Below are 24,542 nucleotides of genomic sequence, written 5' to 3'. Positions count from 1 at the left end.
TGTCCAGGTGCCTTTTAAATATGGCGCCCAGACATGACAGTGGGGCAGCCGACTTCCTGTCCGACCTGCCACGAGATTCGAAGTGGACCTCATGGCTGCATAATTAATGGGCACAATTTGGCAGGTTTACCCACTACACTCTTCAGTGGGAGTCCCTCCAACTTGCCGGCCCCACTATGGGACTTAGTCCTGGAGTGGAAGATTCCACCCTTCGTTTTTTGTAGATTTCCGACTAGTTTGTTTTGGAGACTCGTACGTTTGGTGGAGAGTATTTGTACATGCCTGGCATCTAGCTGACCAACAAAATGATTTACTAGCATTTAAGTGGTGCTTGTATCTAGGCAGGCACGGTGGTACTGGACATTAATCCACTGATGCTGAATATCAGAAATTGAATTCCCTTACTTGAATTTCCATTCATTCGGTTATGATCTGAGTGGAGTGCCAACAATGAAAGATGGTTACATTCCCTCTGAAGGGTTAGGGAAAATAGGAAGGGGAAACATGCTTGGTACCTACAGATAGCAGCTTATGAGAGAGACATTGATGGCAGTCTAGGACCAAGCTGCAACACTGTCCATTGGACACTCAGCACAAACCAAGTTCCCTTTCCCAGTGAACAAATAGGAAATCAAGACAGACCCAGGATCGATGCCTCCACCCACTGAACTCACAGAGGGAGACCCAATTAAAAGGACAACTGTTGAATTTATGAGTTAAGCTTTGTGGAGTGCTTTAATGTTTGATGTGTTTGTTGATCCAGTGAAGCTTTACACCTGTGGACTGATAGTTAATTGGATATTGTAAAATGTTATTGGAACACTGAGATGTCAAGAATAACAATTTTTGATCCATCTGATGTTAGGCACCTGTCTATGGCAGAAGGTTCTCTGTTTACAACCAGACCACTTCCAATTTCTGCTGTGCCTGTGCAATCCAAATTGCCTTTGTCTATTTGTGTGTGCATATTGATGGCTGCTCTGTACTCAAGCCTGTTACTTCTAACTTTTCTTGACGCTTTTTGAGCCCTCATTTCTTATCTCCTAATTTTCCTGTCACTCATACTACCTTTAATTTTTTTTTTCCTTTCTTAGGTACTTTGCCCTCCATTCCATCTCTACCCAACTTGTCACTACTGTGCCTTTGTATTCTCTTGCCACCATTCCAAGCTTGAATCCTCCTTGAATAAGACCACATTTACCCTCTGTACCTCTCTTGGGCATTTACACAGGACCTATGGCACAGAAACAGGCAATTCAGCCCAACCAGTCCATGCCTAGCTTCCTCCTATCTTTCCTCATCTAAATCTATCATTGTAACCTAATGTTCCCTTTCCATCATGGGCTTGTTCAGCTTCCTCTTAAATGCACCTATATAATTGACTTCAACTACACCCTGTGGTAGCAAGTTCCACATTCTCACCACTTTGTGTATAAAGAAGTTTCTTCTGAATTTCCTATTGGATTTCTTGGTGACTATCTTATATTGGTGGCCTCTAATTATGCTCTTCCCAACAAGAGAAAACAATTTATTTGTATCCACTCGATCAAAATCTTTCATAATTTTAAAGACCTCTATTAAATCATCATAAGCCTTTTTCAAGAGAGAAGGGACCCAGCCTGTCAATCCTTTCCTGACATGTGTACCCACGCATTTCTGGTATCATCCTTGTAAATCACCCTTTCCAGTGCCTCTATGTCCTTTTTATAATGTGGCAACCAGAACTGCATGTAGTACTCTTAAGTGGCATCTAACACGATTCAATACAGGTTTAGTGTAATTTCCCAATTTTTCAATTCTGTCCCTTTAGAAATGAAGTCCGGTGCTTGGTTTGCTTTTTTATGGCCTTTTTAATCTGTGGCTCAACTTTTAATGATTGATGTATTTGTACTTCAAGATCCCTTTATTCATCTACCCCACCTAGACTTGCACCTTCCAAACAATGTGATCTCCCTGTTCTTCCCACCAAAATGTACTTCTTCACAATTATCTGTGTTGAACTTCGTTTGCTAATTACTTCCCCATTCTGTAAGTTTATTAATGTCTCCCTGTAATTTGTTGCAATTCCCCTCAGTATTGTTAATGTAAATTGTGAACAGCAGTGGTCCCAGCACTGATCCTTATGGAACACCACTTCCCACCTTCTGCCACTTTGAATGGCCTTTACTCTTTACTCCCAATCTCTGCCTTCTATCTTGAAGCCAGTAGCAATCCATTCTATCATTTGCTTTGAGTGCACATTCTCTGACCTTATTCATTAGTCTATTATGGGGCACCTTATCGAGGACCTTTTGAAAATCCAGATAAATTGCATCTATTGCGTTAGCATTGTTCTACTATCTCTGTTACCTCCTCAAAAAAAAAGTAAGGTTGTTCAAGCAAGATTTTTCCCTTTTGAAATCCATGCTGACTGTACATTTTTTTTTGTTTCTAAATGTTCTTCTATTCTCTCCTTTAGTCGAGATTTCATTATTCTTCCTACCAGCAATGTTAAACTGACTGGTCTATAATTCCCTGGGCAGGTTCTGCTCCCGTTCTTAACCATAGAAATTACAATAGCTATCTGGCAGTCTTCTGCCACTACACCTTTTGTATAACAAATTATTAAGTATGTGCAGTAATGCCTCTGCTATCTCTTCCTTAGATTCTTTTAAAATACATGGATTCAATCCATCCGGACCAGAGGTTTTGCCCTCTTTGAATTTAATTATTTTATCCAGTAAATCCCCGTTTTTTATTTTAAATGCACTTATTTCATTGCTTATCTCATCATTCACTGTACTGCCTATCTGAAATATCTCCCTGGTAAATGCTGAAGTGAAATATGTAATATTTCTGCCATCTCTCTGTGGTATTATCCTGTTTATCCCTTAATGCTCCTATTCCCGTCACAGCCTGCCTTTTTTTTTTATTGATATGCCAGTAAAATATTTTATTGCTTTATGTTCCTTGATGATTTAATTTCATAGTTCCCTTTGGTTTCCTAATTTTTTTTTTACTCCTCTCCTAATCTCTTTGTAATCTCTTAATGTGAACTCCTCTGCTGTCTGTGTACTTAATGTAAACTTCTTTCCTAACCCTCAGTTGTTCTCATGTCTTTTTATTAATCTGCAGAGTCTCATGAGTATTAGTTTGTTCTTTCATTTTAGCAGAATATATTTTTCCTGCACTCTGTTGAACACAGTTTTTAATATTTCACGCTGTTGTTCTATATTGTTGTTTGCCAACATTATCGCCCACATTATTTTCCCAAGTTCTATACTCAGCCCCTCAAAATCAGCTTTTCTCCAATCTATTAACCTGGTTCTCATCATACTTATATCCTTCTCTATCACCATCTTAAAGCAGAATATATTATGGTCACTGTTGCCTAGATGTTCACACTTTGCTGACTCCCCCAGCAATAGTTGAGATTAAGCCAGTCAGTTTGCAACCATGGTGTCACATTTGATCCTAAGATGAGCTTCCAATGTAATATTTGTGCCATCCCTAAAACCACCTGTTTCTACCTCCATTACATCAACTGACTTTGCCTTTGTCTCGGTTCATCTACTACTGAAACTCTCATTCATGCCTTTGTTACCTCTTGATTCCACTGTCCTAACACAGCCCTGGCTGTTGTTCCACATTCTACCGTCTGTAAATGTGAGGTCACCCAAAACTCTGGTGCCTGTGTCTTAACTCACAGTGAGTCCCATTCCCTTGTCCCCCTGTGCTCGCTGACCTACATTAACTCCCAACCAAGCAAGGTCTTGATTTTGAAGTTCTCATCCTTTTTTCAAATCCTTCCATGGCTTCACCCCTCCCTATCTCTGTATTCTCCCCCAGCCGCACAACCTTCTGAGATATATGCACTCCTCTAATTCTGGCCTGTTGTGCATCCCTAATTGGTGGCAATGCCTTCAGTTGCTTAGGCACCAGTCTCTCATATACACTCCTTAACCCCTCTGTCTCTCTAGCTTGCTTTCCTCCTTTAAGATATTCCTTAAAACTTTGACCAAGCTTTGGTCATCTGAACTAATATCTCCTAACATGACTTGCTGTCAAACTTTGTTTTATAAAACTCCTTTGATGCGCTTTGGGGCCTTTCATTACATTAAAGGTGCTCTGTGAATATAAGTTGTTACTTTTCTGTTATCTGTTCTGGTTCATTCCCCATTACAAGGTCCAAAAGTGAATCTTCCCTTGTTGGGCTTTTTACATGTTGGATTAGAAAGGAATCCTGTACACGATGTAGGAGCTCCATTCCCTTATCCCCTTCCCACCTCTTCTGTCCAATTGATATCAGGTTAGTTGAAATCCTCAATGATTATTGTTCCTTTTTTACTCAATTCCTTAATTTATCTGCATATTTCTTCCCCCACCTCCCTTCCACTGTTAGTAGTCGGTAGACTACATCTATTAGTGGCATTAATCTTTTATCATCTCTTATCTCTATCCATTTGGGTTCTATTTTTGTTTTGCTGATAGCTGCATCTTTTTTTTTCTACTGTCAAAGGACCCACCTCCTTACATGCTGCTTTGGAATTTTCTTTCCTATGATTAAGGCATTATTTAAATGTGTTTAATTCTATCTGTGCAGACATTCAGTGGCTGATTTTCAATACAGATAGCAGAAACCCAATACAGCTCTGTACAACTTAAATTAAATCAATTGGTATTAGTAGTGAACACAAACATTCCAAACATTTTAGCAATGTCCGGTTGGGAGTTAATTTCAGGTCATGCCAGTCTGAGTGGGCGTTGGAGTTAATTATATGGTAGTAGACAGCTTGAAATGTTCGGGGATTTTTAATTTCACGATTACAAAAAGCTTGACTTTATGTTTCCGTACCAGTAATTAAAAGTGGTGTCTTAGGCACAATCCATAGTTTTCATTATTCAAAGGAATAGGACAGAGGTTACATTTTCTATTTATTCAAATATGTTTGCTTGACCAATTTTCTTCCTTTTCATTCAAACGTTTTTGCACTCTCAGTAAATCTTCCTTTATGAAAACATAGGTGTTATGTATTGTCTTTAAATCTTTGTTCTACCTCATTAATTATTGCCAAAAATATCGAAGGAATGCTGTTTCAGAGACTTGTAGGATTCTCAAAGGCCCCTTGTGCCTAATGGAAATGCCCTGCATTTATAGCATGGGGATAATTTTAACCTCCAAAAACCAGTGGGTTTGGTTTAAGTGGGAAGCTGGAGAGCTAGAAATCTGAACAGGAACCCAACCCGTCCACTTCCCGTTTTAATGGAAGCAGGAAGAAGGGCCAGGTTATTCATTCAAATATTTTAATGGGAATGTGAGCCTTCATTTTAACCGTGATTCTATTCCTAACCAAAGTTTACCAGGTTCCTCAAGCTTCCTGAAATTTGGCAGGTAAAAGGAGGGAGAAGGGCTGAATCCAGGAGCTAAATACCTTTACAGCACTAATTATGACCCGGGGGCAGGAGTGTTTCCCTCAGGCCCAACAAACTTACCAGTCATGCTACCCAAGCCCAGGATCTGCCCGCTCCCCATTGATCAGATCCCTGACCACCATCTCCTTCCCCTCAGTGAATGTAGAATTATGTTGATTTTCCTTTACCATGGAGCAGACCTTTCTGTTCATCTCCTCCTATTTTCATGAAGTACAGGCTGTCATCTGTCTTTTCAGACACAAGACCACCAACCGTCCATTCCTGTAGCTGTGCATCATGCAGAAACTCCACCAATTCAGTATCATCACAGTGTTTGGTCCAGTTCTTCATCTGTTTCCTGGACCACCATTTGCTTCACCAGTCCCTCCACACCCACCCACCAACCCCCCCCCCCCCCCAACCCCCATGAAAGCCGAATTTGTATTGTTTCCCCCCACCGTACCTCCCTGCCAGCTGACATCTATCTTAGAGTGTAATCATCAGCCAGGTTCTAGAGTCCTGAAAATTTGGGGTGGAATTTTTATTTTAAATTTCAAAGCAGTCATTTCCAGTAGCCCCAGCATAAATAACAACATAAATACCCACCCAACTCTCCAGCAAGGAATGCTCAGGCCATGAGGGTTTAAAACTGGGAGAAGAATCTCTTTGTGCCCAGCAGATAAAGAGATTTTAGTGCTGGGTAAAGGGAATACTTTCCACATTTTGGCACCCCATGTCAAAATCCAGTCGTACCAGACCCACTGCAACATAGCTAACTGCTTAGCAAAACCGTACCACAAATTATGTGTTTTAACCCCAGTCTCAAGAGCATATCCTTATTGCAGCTTGGCGCAGAGTTGTCCCAAATACATTATGTGCTGACTTTCAATTGGTGGATGGAGGCTTAAAATACAATTTGTCATAATGCTTAAAATCCAACACATTTTTATTATTTGTTGAAGAAAAAATTCAAAGACACCAAAAGTGGGATATGATATTTATTTGATTTTTCAACTATAGCCACTTGTAACAGCAGCCCAGATAATGGAAGGTTAACTTTCTCACCCATAGTTGGTGGTGTCATGTGCACCAGGTTTGCTGGAAACCAACAGCAATATTTGCTGCAGTTACCACAGCTTGCCACACCATTTTGGCCAGTACGTATTCAGAGTGGTAATATCTTGTTAGCAACTCCTTTAGCAGTCACAATAAGGCTGGTAGAACCGGAAGGATCCAGTGAAGAGCAGGTATCCTTTGCTGCTGGTCTAAAGAAATCCAGCAGGTTTAAGTTCAAGTGGCCACTAGCCACAGCAGTCAGCGGCTGAAGAGCAATATATTAGCAGCTTATATAGATTCATGTTCATAGAGGCCACTCAGCCTCTATTTGTGCTGGCTCTTTGAAAGTGCTATCCAATTATTCTCACTCCATGCCCTTTGCCCATAATCCTGTAAATTCCTTCTTTTCCAGCCTTGTGAGTTAAATCTCGCAGTAGCTCTCAGTATTAACTCCAGGAGAAACAACAACCGAATGAAAACAGTTGTAGATGATATATTTATTTATTTTGTGCTTTGTTCTGTGATTCCTTATTGGAGCCAAGTTTGAGAAGCCCACAACCACTTAAAGCCCTGGTGCATGACTTCCTGTTTGTACCCTGACAAAAAAGCCTTGCACTGTTCAAATTTTTTGCCACACATCTTTTACTTAAGCTGCAGCCTCCAGTTAGGTGCAGACAGCCACTGGGTCTGATTTATTTCCTGTCAAATATGTGAATTGAGAATCTGCAGGTTCTCAAATCAGTGTTGTAACTGAACCATTGAGGATGTTGGCTTGTGGTTGCAGATCAGGGCTGTTTCTAACTTTTCAGATGCATTTCCCAGTCTATGGGATTTTAAAATGAAATAGCATTCATATTTTCAGGATAGCGCATGTGTCATTTTAAAAAGAGCAGCAGTCAAAATGTGGGATAACATGCAATTCCTCTTTAAAGGCACAGTCTCTCCATTGTAGAAGATAGAAATCAGTCTGGAAAGCCATTACTGAGCACTAGCATCATTACCAGCATTTCTACATGCATCAAATGTGCATTGGTGATACAAGTAAATATGAACATTCTGGCTCATTGCATAGTTATTGCAGTTTTCCATCAACTAAATGCTATTTTAATAATGCCAAAACTGCAACAGAACTGAATACTAAAGCCATCAATCTAATGGCCAACAAGCGCAACAAATTCTGGCAGGACAATCTGGCAGTGCTTTGACTTCACTGTTGCAATGTAATTACAACCGCTGTAGAGCAGACTTTCAAATGTTATTACACTCCTTTGGTTTGTTAAAAATATGTTGAATTATTTTTTGCGTTAGCAAAGAGGCAGCTGACATTTTACAGGAAACCTCACCACGTGAACACCAGGTTAGGTCTACATGTGAAGGCGTATCTGAATAAATAGAGTGGGATGAAGAGCCAAGAGTACAGCTCAGTGCTGCCAGTTCATGACATTCTAAACTAGGTACAAGGGTCAAATCTGTACCTGCAATGTTATAGCACCAAAGGTATTCAATAAGTACAGTGAGACCACACGCAGCTGAAAAACTGCCCTTAACTTAATTTCATACGAATATACAAACATATGGATTAGAAGCAGGCATAGGCCACTCGGCCCCTCGAGCCTTCTCCATCACTCAATAAGGCCATGGCTGATCTGATTGTAACCTCAACTTCACATTTCTGCCCTATCCCCAATAACCTTTCACCCCCTCTGCCTTAAAAATATTCAAAGACTCTGCTTCCACCATCTTTTAAGGAGGAGAGTTCCAAAGACTCATGACCCTCTGAGAGAGAAAAAAACTCTCCTCTTCTTTGTCTTAAGTGGGTGATACCTTATTTTTAAACAGTGACCCCTAGTTCTAGATTCTCCCACAAGAGAAAACATCCTTTCCACATCCGCCCTGTCAAGACCCCTCAGGATCTTGTATGTTTCAATCAAGTTGCCTCTTACTGTTCTAAACTCCAGTGGATACAAGCCTAGCCTGTCCAACATTTCCTCATAAGACAACCCTCCCATTCCAAATATTAGCCTAGTAAACCTTCTCTGAACTGCTTCTAACACATTTACATCCTTCCTTAAATAAGGAGACCAGTACTGTACACAGTGCTCCAGATGTGGTCTCACCAATGCCCTGTAAAACTGAAGCATAACCCCCCCCCCATACTTTTGTATTCAGTTCCCCTCACAATAAACGATAACATTCCATTAGTTTTCCTAATTACTTGCTGTACCTGCATAATAACCTTTTGGGACTCATGCACTAGGACACCCAGATCCCTCTGCAGCTCTGATCTCTACAATCTCTCACCATTTAAATAATATGCTTTTTTTATTCTTCCTGCCAAAACGGACAATTTCTCATTTTCCCACATTATACTGCATTTGCCAGATCTTTGCCACTCACTTAACCTATCTATATCCCTTTGTAGCCTCCTTATGCCTTCTTCAATTTATCTTCCTATCTATCTTTATATTATCATCAAATTTAACAACCATACCTTCAATCCCTTCATCCAAGTCATTATATAAATTGTAAAAAGTTGAGGCCCCAGCACTCGTCGCACACCACTCGTTACATCTTGCCAACCAGAGAATGACCCATTTATGCCTACTCTCTGTTTCCAAGCCAATATCTATTCATACTGATATGTTACCCCCTACACCATGAGCTTTTATTTTCTGCAATAACCTTTGATGTGGCATCTTATCAAATACCTACTGGAAATCTACATAGAGTACATCCGCCTTTTAGTTTTGTCCTTTTTATTATTTTTGTAACCTCTAGCCTTATCTGCTGATTTACTCTTCTCGTTTTCATTGACTACAATTTCAGTAGTTATGGTAATTTAAATTTACTTGTGCAAAGCCTGTTAGCATCCAAAATATGTTAGGTATTGGGGGAAGCAGCCCTGTTCAATCCATATAGCCCTAGGTGCTTGTTTTGTATCAAGTTGAGGGTGAGAGGCTGAAAGTCCCCTCACTCTGCTGACTAGTGATCCTGAAATGTGTCTGCTGCCTTTAAACTGCCCATTGTTCAGCACTTTTTGGGCCTATTTCAATGGTCTCACTCATCAGGTCCTATGAGTGACTGGTGTGGAAATTGGCGGGTTGGGAGAGGGGAAAAGAGAGTGGGTGATTTTGACTTCGGGTGACAGTGTAAAGCGTGCCATATTGGCAAGGCCACCCATTATGTGCCCCTCCTGATTTTCATTTTCATTAATTACAATTAGGCAGCTTGTTTCACAGTGCTCAAATTTCTTTTTCAAAAATATTGACATCTTTAGCTCCCTCCATGGACTATGTACCCATACTGCTGATTTCATTCCCATCCACTACCCTGTCTTGAAACCAAACTTGCCTTCCTATTTGACCCTAAACTGACCACCTGATCCTATATCCTCTCCATCACACAGATCACCTATTTTCACCCCACCAATCTCTGACTTTGCCCCAGCCTATCTGCTGCCGAAACCATCATCCATTCCTTTATTACCTCAAGACTTGACTGTTCCAATGCTCTTTTTTCTCGTTCATCGCCCTCCATAAACCTTCACTCATGTAAATTGCTGCCTGTATCCTAACCCACAGCAAGACCCACTTGCCCATTGCCTCTGCACTCACTGATCTACGATATGCAATTTAAAAATTCTCATCCACATGTTCAAATTTCTTAATCGCCACACCCCTTCCTATCTCTGTAATCTCCTCCAGTCCTACACTCCTCCAGAGCACCCCATACCTCCAACACTGGCCTCTTGTGTGTTCCCCATTCCCATCAGCCCACTATTGATGGTCATGCCTTCACCGTCTAAGCCGCCTCTCTGGAATTCCCTCCCATAACCTTTCTGCCTATCCACCTCTCTCTCCACCTTTAGGATCTTCCTTAAAGCCTATCCCTTTAAACAAATTTTTAGTCATTTCTCCTAATGTCTCCTCCTTTAGCACAGTGCCTTTGTTTTCGACCAATTGCACTTCTCTGAAGCACCTTAGGACCTTTTACTACTTTAACAGCACTATATAATGCAAATTTTGTGTGGTTCAATTTATTCAGCATTCTGAAAGGTTAAGCTTTCTGGAATGGTTATAAGTATTTCTGTTTCCTTTCTTTGTGGGAAGCTCTGAGTCAGAAAGAAAACGTGCTGGTTTTCAAATATGAAGCAAAGTACAATTTTCAAACTAAACTGCCAAACTATTTCTTGTGACTTATTTATTTATCCATAGAATATAGGTATTGCTAGTAAGGCCAGCATTTATTGTCCATTCAAAGTTGCCCTTGAGAAGGAGATGGTGAGCTGTCTTCTTGAAACATTGCAGTCTGTATGATGAAGGTACTCCCACAGTGCTGTAAGACAAGGAGCTCCAGAATTTTGACTCACTGTCGCTGAAGGAGCAGCAATATATTTCTAACTCTGGATGGTGTGAAGTGGGGTAATTGGAAAAATTTGGTATTAAAACTGATATTAAAATGTACATTAACAGCTTTAAAAGTAGTCAGATGTAGTTATGAGCATTTATAGCTTTAAGTGTAGTTGTGAGAGCTCTTTCTAAGCATGATGGGAAATATAGCCAACATATCGGCATGATGGGTATGGCACTGTGGGAACCCAACTAACAATCACATCATAAAACTTAATGACCTTCACAGAATGGGTAAACAAATGTTAGAGCGATAAGAGCACAGACTGGGAGACATTTCCAGGTCTCCCAATGAGACATCAGCAGCCTGAATAATTCTACTCATTAGGAATGTAACTGGAGATTGTATTAGGCAGTATAGTGAAGTGTGATAACTAAAAAATATAATTATGCTATGCAGCCTTGGTATCAGGAGGACACAGTGTAGAACCAGGCTGTATGCTCCCAGCATATGCTTGAATAAAACCTTTGCTTACTAGGAAACTCACGGACTCGAGTGGTCTTTATACCACAACATGGTGTATGACGTAAAGGGGGACCTGGAGGTGCTGTGCAGCCTCCTTAATGAACGCTACCAAGAATTTTAAGTGGCAATCAGTCCCTTAATGAGTCTCCAGGCAGCTATTCCACCTGCTTCAACTCCAAACGAATCTAATGTCTTGTGCCAAATGCAGGCTAAACTAGTGTTTCAATTCAAGAACCCTGAAAAAAATCGTCAACACCTGAATACGCAATTGTAAATCGCCCACAAAATATGATAACTATTTAAATTAAAATTGCCGTGTATATGAAGAGTGCATTGTATTATTCATGGGGTGAAAGGATTTTCCAAGGTAATTTGCCATTTGAATAGTTTATTCATCCATTGCATTGCAGTGTGGAAGCTAAGCGCTGTAAGTCTACAATTGTTAGCAAATCAATAGGAAATGATGAGGCTGTGCAGAATAATGTCCACTGAGTAAGAACTGTACTTGATGTCAGTTTTACTAGGCAGTGGTTTGTATTTTCTGTTTCACATTGTTGCCTAATGTTCCAACGGCCGGCACAGCATTTAAAGTTACAGCTAACTGAAAACATACATTGCTCAGAGATCTTACTACTGACTGAGCTGCTGCAATGTGTTTCAAGTATCTATTCAGTAAGTAAACCAATAATGTGGAATAGTACTTTAGTCTATATAAATGCATTATAGGGAATGCTATTGGTGTCAAGAATGACTAGTTTGGAAGCATTTTAAGAAAAAGGTAGGCTGATCCTCTTGTGAGAAGTTGGCAAGGAATGCTTAAGAGTATAATAATTTAAACTGTGTAGTTCAAACAAAGGCCTCCTGCTGTTAGATGTCTTCATTAATTCTGCTAATGTGATGGTTGTGATCGGTAAATTCATTATAGTTGTTTTATGTTAGCCATTCTTTAGAGGAGCAATGTTTAACATTTCTCAGTTGCAAACTGAAATACAACCTGTGGGAAAGTAATACCTCTGAGAGATCCAGCTATGAACGAACCAAATTTAATACATATGGTCACAAACAAAAACCTGCCTTAGTCAGAAACAGATTTCCAACACACACTCAAAGAGAGAAGTATCTTAGACAAGATAATTCGTAGAGAATTACACTTAGACGTTAGTGAATGTAAGGTGGGTAGGTTGTCTGATTGGGATATTTGATCATAGATGCTTTGCTCACCTATACAGATAACCAGGATGGCATGATTGCATCAAGATCCTTGTTTTCACCTTTCTTGTAGATTTCACCTTTTAACCTACATGCAATTTCCAATAATGGTTTGTAGCAGCTATGAGCTGCTGATGAAACTATGACAGTGGGCAGTTGAACAAATAAGCATTTTTGCAACTCCATGCACCTGAACTAGCGAGAAGTGTTTGTTTGTTAAAGCGATAGGGGATGTGTGATGTAAACCAAAGAACTTTCCATGGAAATGCATATCAGCTCAAGGATATCTGACCTTTTGAGTAGGTGTCATCGGTCGTTCAATGCACTAAATCAGAAAACATCCAATGCACTCCTGGCCAGCCTCCCAAGTCCTACCCTCTATAAACTCAAAGTCATGCAAAACTCTGCTGCCTGTGTCCTACTTGCAGCAAGTCCTGTTCACCCATCACCCCTGTGCTCACTTATGTTGGCTCCTGTTTAAGCAATGCCTCGATTTTAAAATACCTTATCTTGTTCTCAAATCCCTCCATGCCTTGTCCCTCCCTATCTCTGTAATCTCCAGCCCCACAACCCTCAGAGATACTTGCACTCCTCTAATTCTGGCCCTGAGCATCCCCAGTTTTAATTGCTCCACCACTTGTTACCGTGCCTTCAACTGCCAAGGCCCTAAGCTCTGGAATTCCTTCCCAAAACCTTTCCAATAAGTCGTTGTTATTGTTGTGACGGAATAGGAACATAAGAAATAGGAGTAGGCCATTCAGCCCTTGGAGCCTGCTCTGCCATTCCATGAAATCATGGCTGATCTTCTACTTCAACACCATTTTCCTGCACTATCCCCGTATCCCTCGATGTTTTAAAGATGTATAAATCTATCGATCTCGGTTTTAAATATGGATAATAGGAGTGAATCAGCCTAAAGAGAGGGAGAAAACAATCAGAAGACAGATCACCTTAGGCTGTTCTTGATTGCCCCTTCTGTCTGCCTCAGGCACCAGAGCCAGAGGTTGAGAGCAGGAACCCTATCGTTTGGGAAATGGGAGGTGCAGCTGAGGGGTAATTGAAAACGGGCGGAAAAAAATGTTTGGGGAAATGATAACAAAAGAAAAATTATTGCTTATAAACTAATCTTGTCTTCTTATTGCCTTCAGTTTTTTTGCCCTTCCTATGATCACACTGCTGACAGCCCTTTGGCATCTTGTCCACGTGGTCATTTTCCATGTATAAATTTACACAGTTATAAGGATAATGTGATGAATTTGTGCTCATCACTTCACTTCACACCGGTGGTAAATACAGTATTCTGAAAATTTACTCTTTTGTGTCAGTCAGCTTATTGACTGGGGGCCAATCACAATCAAGCCTGATCATTGATGACTGTGCTCTTTCCAACAGGGTCGCTAAGAGAAAAGAAAGACTGCATTTGTATAGTGCCTTTTATAAATTCAGGGCATCCCAAAGTGCTTTAGAAATGCAGTCACTGTTGTAGGAAACACAGCAGCCAATTTGCACACAGCAATCTCTGACATACAGAAATGTGATTATGATCAAATAATCTGTTTTAGTTATATTGGGATTAAGACTAGGAAACTAGTTACTTTCCCAGAACACTGACATCAACTTTAAACCCCGCTCCTCTCTACCTAAGATCAACTAATTCAGTTGTATTGGTGGAGTGGAGGATATGCCGGGCCATAAGGTTACAGGTTGTGGTTGAGTACAATTCTGCTGTTGCTGATGGCCCACAGTGCCTCATGGATGCCCAGTCTTGAATTGCTAGATCTGTTCGAAATCTATCCCATTTAACATGGTGGTAGTGCCACACAACTCAATGGAGGGTATCCTCAATGTGAAGATGGGATTTCGTCTCCACAACAACTGTGTGGTGGTCGCTCCTACCGATACTGTCATGGACAGATGCATCTGCGCCAGGCAGGTTGGTGAGGGTGAGGTCATGTATGTTTTTCTCTCTTGTTGGTTCCCTCACCACCTGCCGCAGACCCAGCCTAATGGCTATGTCCTTTAGGACTCGGCCAGCTCGGTCTGTGGTGGTGCTTCGGAGCCACTCTTGGTGATGGACATTGAAGTCCCCCAACCAGAGTACATTCTATGCCCTTGCCACCCTCGGTGCTTCCTCCAAGTGGTGTTCAACATGGAGGAGTAATGATTCATCAGCTGATGGCAGGGGAGTGGATGGGTGGGTGGTACGTGGTAATCAGCAGGAGGTTTCCTTGCCCATGTTTGACCTGATGCCATGAGACCTCATGGGGTCCAAAGTTGATGTTGAGGACTCCCAGGACAACTCCCTTCTGCCTGTATACCACTGTGCCACCACATCTGCTGGATCTGTCCTGCCGATGAGCCAGGACATAACCAGTGATGGTGGTGTCTGGGACATGATCTGTAAGTTATGATTCTGTGAGGATGACTGTTTCAGGCTGTTGCTTGACTAGTCTGTGAGACAGCTTTGCCAATTTTGGCACAAGCCCCCAGATGTTTGTAAGGAGGACTTTGAGGGGTCGTCAGGGCTGGGTTTCCCTTTGTCATTTCCAGTGCCTAGGTTGATGCTGGTGGTCCGTCCGGTTTCATTCCTTTTTATTGACTTTTTAACGGATTGATACAACTGAGTGGCTTACTAGGCCATTTCAGAGGGCACTTAAGAGTCAACCACATTACTGTGGATCTGGAGTCACATGTAGGCCAGACAAGGTGAGGACAGCAGATTTTCTTCCCAAAAGGATATTAGTGACCATCTATCATGGAGTCACAGAAAGATTTTAACATGTTCTTATTTTTCCAAGCTGAAATCACTCTGAATACTCAAATTTTAAACAATAATAACGATTTAGCCTCTTTACTATAATAAAATATGCAACGCTGCTTCATTGGAGCATTATAAAGCAAAATTAGACTCCGAGTCACCCGAGGGCAGATAAATTTATATTAGGGCAGATGGCCAAAAGCTTGGTCAAAGAAGTAGGTTTTATGCTGCGCTTTAAAGGAAGAATGTGAGATAGGGTGTTGTTACAAAGGCAATTCTAGAGCATAGGGCCAAGGTAGCTGAAGGTACAATCATCAATGGTGGAGTTATTAAAATCGGGATGCTGAAGAGGCAGAATTAGATGAGCGCAGATATCTTTGAGAGTGTGGGGCTGGAGGAGATGACAGAGGCAAGGGGAAAGAGGCCATGAAGGGCTTTGAAAATAATGACGAGAATTTTAAAATCAAGTCGTTGCTAAACCGGAGCCAATTTCAGTCAGCGAACACAGGGGTGATAGGGGAATAGGAATTTGAACGAGTTAAGACATGGGCAACAGAGTTTTGGATGACCTCAAGTTTACGGAGGGCAGAATGTGTGTTGTCTAGCCAAGCGTGTGTTGGAATAGTCAAGTCTAGAGGTAACAAAGGCTTGTATTGGAAATAATACACATTTCTTTTCACTGTATAATTTAATTGCTTTCAACCTTATTACTTAACACAGATGCTGTTCCAAATTGCTAAATGTCATGCTAGTTTTTTTTTCTAATAAACATCAAGTTGATTGTCACAGTAAATACATCTTAGCTGCAGAACAATGAACTTAGTATTGTTAAGTATTTCAACGATTAACGTCCCCCGTATATCGCTGGTACATTCATCTATTTGGTAGAGTTGATGAGTCAGATTAGTAGTTCCAAGGTGGTGTATTTTTAGTTTCTCTTTGCATGCAGTTTGTCAGAAGCCTGAATGCCTTTAGTTGTGAAAGTATTACCGCGTTTCCTCTTCTAGACATTTCCTGTTGGTTTAAATTCTTCCTTGTCACCTGTTCACAGCATTGAAGAGCCCAGCTGCATTCCATGAACAAAGGAAGAGTTTAGAACGAGCAAGGGTAAGAACCTCAATCATGCTTCCCATAATCAACAAACCTTACCAGGCAACACCTGCATTAAGTTAATGAAAAAAATGCCTTAAAACACAGCACCTGCATTGGCCTACCTGAGATTCTAACTAAAAATATTGCAAGAACAAGCCATTGCACTTTTCAAATATTTAGACAAACTTGACAAAATGTCCATTGTAACTTCTTTTTAACAAACTTCAATTTCAATTTTGTGTGTGCATTTTTCAATATCCCGCTCCAGCTTCACCTTATTCTTCTTTCCCACCCCCCCCCACCAACTTATATTTACCATGGGTTGCTTCTTACCTTGCAGCCATGCAGCCTGCCATTGAGCAGTACAATTTCAGTACTGGCCCATAATCTGCTATCTCAGTTGGGGGGGGGTCCAAGCAGAGTCAAGCCCATGGCACCATGGGTTGCTCAGCTGCACGGTGTGGGAGGAAGAAGAGCAGAACAGCAGTTGTTGGGGATTCAGTAGTGGGGGAAACAGACATGCCTTTGACTTCAGGATGCTATGTTGCCTCCCTGGTGCCAGGATCGAGGATGTTCCTGAGGCTGCAGGACATTCTGAGGGAGGGGTGGGTGTTGGAGTGCGGGGGTGGTTGGAGGGTGAGAAGCCAGAGGCCGTTGTTCATATTGGTACCAGTGACATAGGCAGAAAGAGGCCGGCGGTCCTGAAGACAGGTTTAGGGAGCTAGGAGAGAGATTGAAAAGCAAGACCTCAAAGGTAGTAATCTCCAGATTACTCAGTCCCATGTGTTAGTGAGTACAAAAATAGGAAGACAGAGCTGAGGAATACATGGCTGATGCGACGCTTCAGAAGAGAGGACTTTAGATCCCTGAGGTATTGGGACCACTTCTAGGGGAAAGTGTACCTGTACAAGACAGACAGGATACTCCTCGATAGGGCTGGGACCAATGTCCTCATGGGTTTTGCTGGTGTTATTGGGAAGGGTTTAAACTAGCTTGGCAAGTGGATGGTAACGTGAGAGTAGATTCAGAAGGGAGAGAAGAAAAGTTGGAAATAAAAGGCAGAAAATTAGTAAGCTTGTTTGGAAGGCAGAGGAAACAAAGACCAGAAAATAGACAACAAGGCAGTTTGGCAGTGCTAAATGATGTATACGTCAATACAAGAAGTCTAGGCAATAAGGCAGATGAGCTGAGATAACAAATCAGCATGTGGGAGTATGATATTATAGCTATTACTGAGACATGGCTGAAAGAAGGACAGGAATGACAGATGAACATTCCTAGTTATAGGGTTTCAGACTAGATGGGGGGGTGAATAAAGAGTTTGCATATTTATGAAAGAAACAATAATAGCTTTGAGGAGGGACAACATGTTGGAAGGATCATCAAATGAGGACATATGGTTGAACTGAAGAACAAAAACAGGCAGTCACGCTACTGGGAGTTTACAATAGAACCTCCAAACGGAAAGAGGCAGATAGAAGAGCAAATATGTAGGGAAATCTCAGAAGTGCAAAAACAATAGGGCAGCAAAAGCAGGAAAGTGGGGTTGAGGTAGATGATCAGTCATGATCTAATTGAATGGCGGAGCAGGCTCAACCAACACCACATAGACTGCAGAGGTTCAAGAAGGCAGCTCGCCACCACCTTCTCAAGGGCAACTAGGGATGGACAATAAATGCTGGCCCAGCCAGCGAAGCCCACATCCTGTGAATGAATAAAAAAAAAACTGGCTGAATGGCCTATTCCTGTTCCTATGAAAACCTTTTTAGCCAGTACATAGCAAGCCCTGCGAGAGAGAGAGAGAGCACTACTGCACTTAGCTTGAGAGAATTAAGCCAGGCGGATGAAAAGGATATCAGTTGGTCAGCACTTTGGTGGAAGTGATTGTAATTCAGTTAGAATTAGGATAGTTATGGAAAAGGACAAAAATAGACCAGGAGTGGGGAAAAGCTAATTTTGCTAAGCTGTGATATTATTCAGCTAAAGTGGACTGGAAACAACTACTTGAAGACAGATCGATGAGAGGCATTCAAGGAAGAGATGGTGAGAGTTCATAGCAAGTATATTCCCTTAAAGAAAAAAGGAGGAGGACTAACTGGATGTCAAGGAGCCTAAAGCAGAGGATAAAGAAGGGAAGCTTATGACAGATACCGAGGGCTCAATACTGTAAAAAAAAAACTATAAAAAGTACAGTACAGGGGTGAAATTAAAAATATAATTAGGAAAGCAAAGAGAAGGCATGAGAATATATTGGCAAGTGAAATCAAGGAAATCTCAAAAAATGTTTTATAAATACATAAAGAGCAAGAGGACAACTAAAGATAGAGTAAGGCCTATCAGGGACCATAAGGATAAGCTGTGTGTGGAGGCAGAGGACGTTGGAATGGTTCTTAATAAATTCTTAGCGTTTGTTTTTGCAAAAGAGAGGGGCGTGCAGACATTGCAATCAGGGAGGGAGAAAGACTATGAAATATTTGATGAAATTAGCATAATGAAAGAGGAAGAATTAAGGGGTTTAACATTTTTGAAAGTGCGTAAATCCCCAGGCCCGGGTTAAATGTATCTTAGGCTGTTAAGGGAAGCGAGAGTAGAAATAGCAGAGGCCTCTGACTATCATTTTTCAATCCACTCTGGCTACAGGTGTAGGACCAAAGGACAGCTAGCATTGTACCATTGTTTAACAAGGGAGAAGGGGATAGACTGAGTAATTGCAGGCCAGTCAGAAACTTTGGTGGTGGGAAAATTATTGGAAAAGAAATTCTGAGGGACAGGATAAACCTTCATTTAGAAAAACAGAAATTATTCAAAAATAGTCAACATGGACTTAAGTGACGGTCATGTCTGACTAACGTTGTTAGAATTTTTGATGAGGTAACAAGAAGGATCAATGAAGGGAGTGCATTTGGTGTAGTTTATGTAGATTTTAGCAATGCTTTTGATAAGGTCTCACGTGGCAGACTGGCCACAAAAGTAAGAGCCCATGTGATCCAAGGCAAATGGCAAGTTGGATCCAAAATTGGCTCAGAGGCAGGAAGCAAAGGGTAATGGTCAGTGGGTATATTTGTGACTGAAGGCTGTTTCCAGTGGGGTTCCACAGGGCTCAGTACGGAGTCCCTTGCTTCTCATAGTATACGTCAATGATTTTGATGTGAATGTAGGAGTATAATTAAGAAGACAATGCAAAAATCGCAGATGATACAAAATTGGCCATGTGGTAGATAATGAAGAAAAAAGCTGTAAACTGGAGAAAGACATGAGTGGACTAGTCAGATGGCAAACAGTTCAATCTGGAAAGTTCTGAGGTAATGCATCTGGGGAGGGCTAACAAGGCAAGGGAATACACAATAAATGTTAAGATACTGAGAAGTGTAGAGGAACAGAGGGATCTTGGTGTACATATCCACAGATCCCTGAAAGTGGATGGGCAGGTGGTTAAGAAGGCATACAGGATACTTGGCTTTATTAGCCAAGGTGTAGAAGATAAGAGATGAGATGTCATGCTGGATCTGGACAAAACGCTAGTTAGGCCGCAGCTGGTCACCACACTATTAGAAAAGAAGTGATTGCACTGGCGAAGATACAGAGGAGATTTATGAAGATGTTGCCTGGACTGGAGAATTTTAATTATGAGTAAAGTTTGGATAGGCTGGGGTTTTCTTCTTTAGGACAGGGGAGGCTGAGGGGTGACTTAATTGAAATGAATAAAATTATAAGGGGTCTGTATAGATTAGATGGGGAGACCCCATTCCCCTTGATTGAGTAGTCAATATCCTGAGGGTATAAATTTAGGGTAAGGGGTAGGAGGTTTAGAGGGGATTCAAGGGCACATTTTTTACCTAGAGTGTCATGGGGATCTGGAGCTCACTGCCTGAAAGGGGTGTAGAGGCGGAAACCCTCATAACATTTAAAAAGTACTTAGATATCCATTTAAAGCGCCTACAAGAGCTGCAAAGTGGGATTCGACCAGTTAGCAACTTGTGGTTAGGCTTGGAATGATGGGCGAATGGCCTCCTTCCCTCCTGTAAACTTCTATGATTCCCATGGCGGGTGTGTGTGACAGTCAGGAGCTGTGCCAGGTTCTCCTTCCGTGCTCTCTGAGGAATGGATTTTTAAAAAATATTTCCGGGGAATATTGTGTTATTCTGTGGAAAAGGCTGTGTGTGTCTGTGCGTGTGTATGATTTAATTAAACTGGGCAGAGATTAACAGGAGGCAGGTTGTCTAGAGAGGATGAAACATGAAAAGGATAGAGGTGTTAGGTTGAGGTACAAGTAAATAGGTTAGATCTAACATTTGCATTTTTAGACAAGTTGAGAGTTTGTTTGAATATCAAGGGGGAGCCAGAGGTGAAAAGAGACATGTTTGTATCTTGCAGGAGTTCAATAGGTAAATAGTAATGGGGATATTATATTTTATCGACCCGAAAGCAAAGACAAGATGGAAGCATGAAAGATCTTGGGCTGAATTTTCTGTTTGTCGGGCGGGCGTGGAGTTGACCGTCACCAGCAAAACGGGCCATGCCGCCATTTTGTGCGGGCGGGCCAGTTAAGGCCCGCCCAGCGCGTTTCAGACTCCCGTGTTCAGCGCGAAATTCAAATCTGCGGCGGGCGTGTTCCGACCACCAATTCCAATGGGGAACCGGCAGTCTGTATAAAGAAAGGCCAGGCAGCCTCCTTTAGGCTGTTCACTATGGCCAGCGACCGGGCTCCAGAGGAGGTGAGGGCAGAGGAGAAGGAGGAGGGCAGGCTGCAGTGTAGGCCAGCAGGAGGCCAATGTGCTCCTCGGTTCTCCGATGCCTGCCTTGCTGCCCTCCTGGAAGAGGTGTCAGATCATCGGGAGGTGGAGTTTCCGGAGGACGGGAGGAGGAGGGTCCCCCAGGTGACCAGGCAGGTGTGGCAGGAGGTGGCGGAGGCTGTAAGCTCTCAAGACGCTGTGCGACGCACAGGAACCCAGTGCTGCAAGCGCTTCAATGATTTGTTGCGCTCTGGAAGGGTGAGTACCATGTCGGCCTTGGCCATTTTACCCAGCAGGTAGCCTGAGCCTTTGAGGCCCCCCATGTCTTAGTGTCGTTACTGCATTGGGCATTTGGCGCATGCTGGGTGGGCAAACAGATAGTGACCATGCTTACATCAGCCTTAGTGGTTGATGGGAAGATGGGTTCTCCCCGCAGCATATGTTGGTGTTTGTCACATTTGAGTAGTCTGGGGGCAACCTTCAGGGGAGGCAGCTCGACACATACTCAGAACTCCAACACATGTCTGATTGATGGTTTTGAGATGATGGAAGGGGAGCCTCAAGGTGTCGTGGCCAAGAGCCATCTGCTGGCCTCGGCGCCGCACCTAGTTGCGCCTCCTTGCCATGGGCGCTAAGACCCATATGTTATTCAAAGTGATGGACGCCGAATGTGTCCAAGGTGGCCATTGGGGGAGGGGGCTGGGAGCAGCCGTACTATCTCCTGGTGACTGATCAGTGTGGACAGGAGCCGCTGGAGGCCTCAGATGGGCCACTGTGGTTGGGGTGCAGTGTGCACGTGCAGAGTACATGGGCGATCAGCCCCAATAAACCCTCTTCTCTGTTCTGCAGACAAAAACAGAGAACAGTAGCCGGGAGTGTCTGCGGACTGATGGTGGGCACGTTGTGCTGCAGCACCTCACCACTTATAAAGAGCAGGCCATGGAGCTGGGGAGGAGGCAGGCGGCCAGGTCGGCAGGTGTCGGCGAGGCTGGGGTGCAGCAACCAGGTATTTGAGGACCACAGTCCCATCGATGCGCTCTGTCTCCCCACCATCGAAAGCACTGATGATTGCTGCAATCGTTAATGCAGCAACACTGCTTATTCACAGACTGATACAGTCAGACGTGTGGGTCATACACAAAGGTCCCTCGGCCCCTTGAGGATGCGCGTCTCCAGCACCTTCCAAAGTCACCTTATTCCATTTGTGAGCACTATCCCCATGACCTAACATGCCATGGCATTGTTGCAGCATATCCAAAGACTTATAGCATCTTAGAAGGATTTGTAACTCCACCACCCTTTCAGCCAGTGCGTCCCACATTACTCTGTCCAAAAGGTCCTCAGCACCTCACCTGTCAACCTCATGGCACTCAACTTAAATAAATGCCACCACGTTAGTCATCCCTGCGCCAAGGGGAAATGTTGCCTTCTGTCCACCCGTTCTATGCCCCCCATAACGGTATGAAGGTCAATAATGTGACCTGTCAATCTCCTGTGCTCCACGGCAAATGTCGCAAGTGTTTGCAATGTTTCCTCATAACTCCAACTCTCCAGGCCAGCATGCATCCAGGTCAGGAACCTCTGCACTCTCCCCACTCCAATGCCATCCCTCCCATGAAGTGCAGGTCACGAGTGAACGCAGAAGTGTAGATGTGGCCTCGACTGCATTTTCTGCACTTGCAACATGTCCTCCCCAATTTCCTACATTCGGCTAATAAAGGCAAGTTTGGCTTTGACCTTGTTAAATGCCTTATGTTCCTGTTCTGCTACCTTAACGGGTCTGCCCAGCAAGGTCCCTGTAATCGTCGTGACTTCCCACGGTCCTACCATTAATCATGTATTCCCGTACCTTGTTTGTCTTGCCCAAGTGCTTAACTGCACACTTATCCACATAACATTCCATGTGGCATTCCTCAGGCCATCTGACCAGCCTGTCTGCATGCGTGTGTAATGTTTGGGCCTCCTCTTGACTATTTACCACCCCACCAATGTTCGTCTCCTTAGGTTCTTGAAGGTTGAGCGCATTATGAGGCTGGGGGGGAAGGGATGGATGGTGTTACTGAATGAACGCTAACTGATGCATTGCCCTTGTTGTTAATTTCAGCATCAGCACCGCATGGCTGCCAGCAACAAGTCCAGAGCCCCCCCTCCACACCCGAGGGCCAACACTTGCAACTTGCGTCACGTCATTTCAGCAAGCTAGGCACCAGCACAGCGACTACCACATCGGTGGGAATTATGACTTCGGCTAGTGTCCCGGGCCACAGTGGAGAGGGCACTTCACAATCACTGGAGGAGATGGCATGGACAGAGAGTGCCAATGGCGCCAGCAGCCGGAGGACTGCAGGGGACCAGGCACATGCTGAGTCAGGCAGTGATGATGTGCCTCAGGAGATGTCAGCCATGCAGCAGCTGCAGGACAAGCAGCAGGGTGCACGGGAGCATCTGGCAGGGTTGCATGAGGGTGTGCTTCATTTGGTCTCTGTGGTGGAGAATCCAGGCAGAGTGTCAGTGATGGCATGAACCTCAGGACAGAGCATCAGGCTTCCTCCATTGAGAGATTGGCGACTCTCATGGAGAGGGTCTTCCAGCAGATTGAGAATCTTCTGATTGGGTTACGCTCTGACCTACAAGCCCTCACAGCACTAATGGCCACAAGTGGTCATTGGCAATGTGGGAGATGTTCTGGGCACCAAGTGTCGCAGCTCGGTGCCCATCCATCGGCAGTGAGCAGGGAGGTCCAATGTGACCTCACGTCGGCGCAGCAGCTGCCTGTCGTCGCTGCAGGCTCCTCTCAGGGCACTCCGGATGAGAGCAGCAGCTCATCCGCCCCTCTGCCAGTGACCGTTGCATCTGTTGAGGCTGCAACAACTGGGGAGGTGCCAGTTCTGGAACTAGCCACTCTCTCCCAGGCAGGGCCAGCACAGGCTCCACTGGCCAGAGGACAGTCGCCAAGGTCATCAAGGCCAACAGGACAGCAGAGTGAGCAGGCTATCTCACAAGCCACTCCGAGCGATGGGGCAGCACCTAGACATAGCACACGCAAACGTAAGCATAAGGCATGCTAGGCACTCCACGGGTTTGTCACTGGTGATTTTGTGTTGGCCCTAGATTTGGGAATATATCATTATGTGTGTCAGAGCAACGTTTGTTGTTTATTTTGGTGGCAATAAAGTCCACTTTTCTGACCATGGCTGAGGGTGTTTCCTTTGTGCTGCATTTGTATCGTGAGTGTTTGAGTGGACATTGATGTTTCTGTACTAAGCCCTTAGTTGCAGCTGATGAGGTGGAAGATGTAGCACCAAGTGCCACGTGTGGAAGCGCCAGGCAATGCTGGTCCTGCTGATCCATGTGTGTGGAGCTAGCTGAAGGTTCGTTGGATTAAAGTGTCCCGGATGTCCCTGCCTCCTTGGTGGAACATCGGGTTG

General features: G+C 43.3%; 2 protein-coding genes across 8 annotated transcripts in view; both read left to right on the top strand.

The window, feature by feature from the left end:
- Positions 1–24,542, top strand: part of lyrm1 (LYR motif containing 1) — an 862,750-nt gene that overhangs the window by 715,831 nt on the left and 122,377 nt on the right. The gene's annotated exons all lie outside the window — the stretch shown is intronic.
- The window catches only part of mrtfba (myocardin related transcription factor Ba), a 290,981-nt gene that overhangs the window by 211,230 nt on the left and 55,209 nt on the right, over positions 1–24,542 (top strand). For all 7 annotated transcript variants that reach the window (XM_078559102.1, XM_078559106.1, XM_078559104.1 and 4 more), the window contains one exon: positions 16,341–16,396. In XM_078559102.1, the coding sequence (XP_078415228.1) occupies positions 16,341–16,396 (56 nt within the window). The remainder of the gene's footprint in view (positions 1–16,340; positions 16,397–24,542) is intronic.

The sequence above is a fragment of the Cetorhinus maximus genome, chromosome 15 (assembly GCF_964194155.1).
Source record: "Cetorhinus maximus chromosome 15, sCetMax3.hap1.1, whole genome shotgun sequence".
Lineage (NCBI taxonomy): Eukaryota > Metazoa > Chordata > Chondrichthyes > Lamniformes > Cetorhinidae > Cetorhinus > Cetorhinus maximus.
This window is presented reverse-complemented; position numbering and strand designations above follow the sequence as displayed.